A 5,403-nucleotide genomic window follows, 5' to 3' on the forward strand; every position below is an offset into this window, starting at 1 on the left:
CTGGGTGGCTATAAAGGTGCACTACAGGTATCTCCGAAAGTGTCTGTTGGGTTGGCACGAATCGAGACTGGGATTTGTCACTCCGTGTAAACGGAGAGGTATCTCTGGGCCCACTCGGTAGGACATCATCATAATGTGCACAATGTGACCAAGGAGTTGATCACGGGATGATGTGAGTTACGGAACGAGTAAAGAGACTTGCCGGTAACGAGATTGAACAAGGTATCGGGATACCGACGATCGAATCTCGGGCAAGTAGCATACCGATAGACAAAGGGAATTGAATACGGGATTGATTGAATCCCCGACATCGTGGTTCATCCGATGAGATCATCGTGGAACATGTGGGAGCCAACATGGGTATCCAGATCCCGCTGTTGGTTATTGACCGGAGAACATCTCGGTCATGTCTACATAGTTCCCGAACCCGTAGGGTCTACACGCTTAAGGTTCGATGACGCTAGGGTTATAGGGAAAGCATGTACGTGGTTACCGAATATTGTTCGGAGTCCCGGATGAGATCCCGGACGTCACGAGGAGTTCCGGAATGGTTCGGAGGTAAAGATTTATATATGGGAAGTCCTGTTTTGGTCACCGGAAAAGTTTCGGGTGATATCGGTAATGTACCGGGACCACCGGGAAGGTCCCGGGGGTCCACCAAGTGGGGCCACCAGCCCCAGAAGGCTGCGTGGGCCAAGTGTGGGAGGGGACCAGCCCCAGGTGGGCTGGTGCGCCCCCCCACCAAGGCCCAAGGCGCATGGGAGAGTGGGAGGGGGCAAACCCTAGGTCCAGATGGGCCTTGAGGCCCACCCTAGTGGCGCCCCCCCCCCTCTCCTCCCCTTGGCCGCCCCCCTTGGATGGGATCTAGGGCTAGCCGCCTCCTCTTGGGGTGGGAACCCTAGAGGGGGCGCAGCCCCCTCCCCCCTTATATATAGTTGAGGTTTGGGCTGCCCAAGAGACACGAGAACGTCTCTCTTTCGGCGCAGCCCTACCCCTCTCCCTCCTCCTCCTCTCCCGCGGTGCTTGGCGAAGCCCTGCGGGATTGCCACGCTCCTCCATCACCACCACGCCATCGTGCTGCTGCTGGATGGAGTCTTCCCCAACCTCTCCCTCTCTCCTTGCTGGATCAAGGCGTGGGAGACGTCACCGGGCTGTACGTGTGTTGAACGCGGAGGCACCGTTCTTCGGTGCTCAGATCGGAATCAACCGCGATCTGAATCACTACGAGTACGACTCCCTCATCCGCGTTCTTGCAACGCTTCCGCATCGCGATCTACAATGGTATGTAGATCCACTCCCCTTCCCCTCGTTGCTAGAGTACTCCATAGATTGATCTTGGTGATGCGTAGAAATTTTTTGAATTTCTGCTACGTTCCCCAACAGGAATAAAGGTCTCCCCGCCTAGCCCCCGTTCCAGTGGTGCGTCTAGCATCGTTGGTGGGCGTGTGGAGGTGTGTCTCCGGCGGATCTAACTTTGGTGGATTTGCTCGGATCTCGTTGGTGTTCGTCTACGTTCGTGTGTCTTCGGATTGGATCCTTCCGATCTATGTTATTCTTCATCTGCGGCGATTGCTGTTCTGGTGCGCTGGTCCTATGAGGCCTTAGCACGACGACTTCCCGACTGTCTACTACAACAAGTTGTGCCCGACTCTGACAATGGAGGGGCGATGACGACGGCGATCCTTCGGCTCGCTTCAGTGCTTGTAGTCATCGCTAGGTGGTCTACGGATCTGGATGTAATTTTTATTATTTTTGGTATTCGTTGTACTGCCATGATTGAAGATGAATAGATCGGAAGATTTCCCGAAAAAAAGACTTTACATGCATTGAACTACAACAGGAGAGATAAACAAGGAGAGTAGAGGAGTAATGTGGAGGGTAAAAAAAAGTAAGGAGTTCATGTATGCTGTGATAATCTCATGAGAGCGTCCTAAAACTCTCCACGGGATCCGACTCCTCGAGCATCACCGCCGCCTGGAAGCAGTCGGCGGCATCGGCGATCCTCCCGTCGAGCTTGTGCACCTTCCCCAGGTTGAGCCACGCCATCCGGTTCGTCGGCTCGACCCTCAGGGCGTCCGAGAGGAAGGCCCTCGCCGCCGGGAGGTACTTGCCCCCCTGCTTGGAGAGCAGCGCCCCGATGGCCACCTTGGACGACACGTGCTCCAACTCTGTCGCTGAGGCGTTCACGTAGGCCGCCATCGCCTCCTTGCTCTCGTTGCGCACCTCGTGCATGTAACCTGCATTGCATCGAATCGTACATCAATTGGGTGAAACTTTTTGAGGGTTTGGTGACATGAACCTTCGGCTCACCTTCGGCTTCGAGTGTCGCGGCGGAGTACGATTTCAGGGCTCTGGCTTTCTGCAAACATACCTCGGCGTCCCTGCAGTGTGAGAGGTTGGAGTACAGATTTGCAAGACCTTGCCAGATTTCGAACTCGGTTACTCCACCAGCCTCTCCCTGAAGCATCAGTACGTGAACTAATGGAGAAAGTGCCAAGAGAAAAATAGTATACGGATCGTACTTTTTTTGCTGCATTTGATTAAGAAAACTAACCTCCACTTTTTTAGGCGAATTCTTCTGGGCCTGAACAAGAGCAAGAAGGACCCGGTATGCCTCCACCGCCTCCATGGGCGATGATTGAGCGACCTTCAACTTAGCCTTTATCCTGAGCAGTGACCCTTGATCCCACTTTGCGGTCTCGTCTAACGCGGCATTGGTCGCCACTTCTGCTTCGGAGTATCTTTGTTGTGCGGAGAGGACTAGTGCTAGAAACCTCCAACCTTTCGAGACCGCTCCACCGGTTGCGTCGACAAACTCTTTGGCACATCTCAGCGCGGCGTTCATGTTCCGCTGCTCAGCGTATTGAACTCCCATGTCGAATATTAGGTTTGGGTTGTAGCGGTCAAGAGACATCGACTCCGTAAGCGACTTCATAGTTTCTGCGTGCAACATAGCTCTTTGGTGATCGGATGAAACAATCTTGGCCTTCTTACTCAGGCAACTCCCCAAGAAATGGAGGCCGGTGCTCTTCAGATGAACATCTAATGATTCCGTGTTTGCAATCGCTCTTCTTGCATACTCGACACCCTCGGAAGCAAGACGGCAGTCCTCGCTACATATCTTGGCAGCTAACAACAATGCCATTGTATCTTTTGGGTTCTCATGCTTATTCAAGGACTTCCTCAAGAAATTCAGAGAGACTTCTTTCTGACCAACGCCATAGTAGCAAAATGCTAGTGTGTTCCATCTCTCCGTCCGAGGATATGTCCCAGGTAGAACCTCCTCCAGATGATCTGCAATAAGAGAAGGCCGGCTGCAAATCGACAATGCGTAGGTCAAGTGTTCCATCACCGAGGGATCCCAGTGGGTCTTTCCCTGATAAAACTTCTTCAATACTGTTGTGAGGAGTAGAATAGCTTCCTCAATATTGGTCTTGGGAACAAAAGTGCCTTCAGCTGGTGAACCAGAGCTGGGCGGACTCCACTCCACACAACCATACAACAAGAAAGCAGCAAATCTCTTTTGAATCCTTGCGATGCATTCCTCGTCGAGGTTCCACGGGCTGAGAAGAGCGCGTCTGTATGAAGCAAATGTTTCCTGAAGAGAACCAGCTTTTTTCCAGGCCTCTGGGAGAAGCTCCACAGATTTATTGATAGTTTCTTGTAGCTTTTGTTCGATGTCAGGAGTGCCATTCTTGAACATACTTTCAACAGAATCGATGACGCTTTTGCATTGTTTAGCGGCCTCTGCATGTTCAACAGGTATTTCAATAATTTGTTACAAGTCAAACATAAGCTACAAACAGAACAACTTCCAAATGATAATTTATTTTTGTAAAACACAATTAAAGCAATTTTTTTTAAAACTTAAACAACGGTATAAAGCAATTTTGTTACCTATTGATTTTCCTAGCTTCTGAAGGGACAATGCTTTCAAGTAAATGGCTTCAAGAACAAGAGTAGCTTCTGTTGTTTTCTTCGAGGATGATGGCTGGAAGCGCTCAATGGCAGCTTGAAGGTCTATTCCATCAAACACACAAAGTGCATCTTCTACATTGCCTTTCTGAAATTCCAGCCTTCCCAAGAGAGCTCTCGCTTCCTGTTATTGATAGATGTATAAACGAACTTGGTGTAATAAACCCGCAGAAAAAAAAAACTTGGTGTAATAAACCGGAGAAAGCATGACGGTTGGAATTCTCCATGTATTAAGCTAAGTTTGAACTTCATTTTTGGAAATTAATAATCGCAATGGAGATACAATAGCACGGTTCATGGGAATAGAAATATGATCACTTCTTCGTAATCTGGACAAAGAAAATGTCCCTTTCTCCATATGATTACACATTATTCAGTAAAATCTTGCTACCTATACTGGCATTAAGATTATCCACAATTCACTCACCCAATAAAAAGCCTTTTGATTGACACCATCGTGTTATAATTCACTCACCCAAATATTTAAAGAACATAAAAGGTACATGTCTTATAAGCTTGCCGAATAATTCACAATTGGATAAACCAATCAATGAAATAGAACCGGAACAGACATGAAATCACACTTCGGCATTTGACATCCCCAAGAAAGGAACAAATTTCCACACAAAGCCTCTCAAACAATATTTTTCGAGAAAAACGCACGACCAACGTTGGCATCTTTACATTTTCGGTTCATGTGAGAACAATCAAAGTCATGGCTTAATTGAATTGACATCATCATCGCCGGCAATACGAAATTTGACATAACATTGGTGGCAGTGACCAAACACTTCAAACATGGCAATTTCTTGTCAACCAAATTCACAGCATAGTAGCATTATACTATATAGGACAAGCACTGTACTATCAAACAAACATTCATAAAAGAGTTTCAGATATTTCGGACCTCGTAGTTGAGGGAGACCGCCTCGCCGGAGCTGGCCGGCTTTGCCTCTGCCGCTGCCGCCGGCTCCTCCTTAGCAGGGGGAGACGAATGGGCGGCCGCGCTCGTCGCCGCCGCCGCCGCCTCAGGAGGGGCGACCTGGCCGCCGTCCTCCGGCTCCGCCATGCCAATGCAGCAGAGGGATCGCACCGACGGGCACCCGATTTCGTCGAGCTGGGAGGTGCTCGGTTTCGTCGTCGATGGAGAGAAGCGGAGGCGGCAACTTCTTCCACGGTTCGCATGCGTACCTTTTTCCACTAATTTTTCTGCCTTCTATTTTTAGTCTTTTGGGACTACTCTCTCTAGCTATCTCCCTACTGCTTGTTGCCACGTGTAAAGTTCATCAGGAATACCGATAGAAATTTAAGGGAGTCCTTACAATTTTTTCCAGAAAATTCGAGCTAATGATAGTTTTTTTTTCTAAGAGAAAAGCTAAAAATAGATTGTCTAGCTCCACCGATACAAATGCATGCATGGATCGTGGG

The 5,403-nt window shown here is 49.2% G+C and overlaps 1 protein-coding gene across 1 annotated transcript; it reads right to left on the reverse strand.

Annotated features, from left to right (window-relative positions):
- Positions 1-1,508: 1,508 nt before the first annotated feature.
- Positions 1,509-5,044, reverse strand: LOC109766154 (protein NPG1-like). Its single transcript, XM_020324923.4, has 5 exons — positions 4,883-5,044; positions 3,898-4,099; positions 2,555-3,747; positions 2,311-2,458; positions 1,509-2,237 (listed from the first exon to the last, which is right to left on the reverse strand). The coding sequence occupies exons 1-5, from the start codon at positions 5,042-5,044 to the stop codon at positions 1,918-1,920; spliced, it is 2,025 nt and encodes a 674-aa protein (XP_020180512.1). The 3' UTR covers positions 1,509-1,917.
- Between the last annotated feature and the right edge of the window lie 359 nt (positions 5,045-5,403).

The sequence above is a fragment of the Aegilops tauschii genome, chromosome 7 (assembly GCF_002575655.3).
Source record: "Aegilops tauschii subsp. strangulata cultivar AL8/78 chromosome 7, Aet v6.0, whole genome shotgun sequence".
Classification (NCBI taxonomy): domain Eukaryota; kingdom Viridiplantae; phylum Streptophyta; class Magnoliopsida; order Poales; family Poaceae; genus Aegilops; species Aegilops tauschii.

Coding starts and splice junctions, on each gene's coding strand:
- LOC109766154 (XM_020324923.4), bottom strand. CDS start 5,044: ATGGCGGAGCCGGAGGACGGCGGCCAGGTCGCCCCTCCTGAGGCGGCG. Junction 4,100..4,882: donor CGGTCTCCCTCAACTACGAG/GTCCGAAATATC, acceptor TATCAATAACAG/GAAGCGAGAGCTCTCTTGGG. Junction 2,238..2,310: donor CGCGACACTCGAAGCCGAAG/GTGAGCCGAAGG, acceptor GATGCAATGCAG/GTTACATGCACGAGGTGCGC.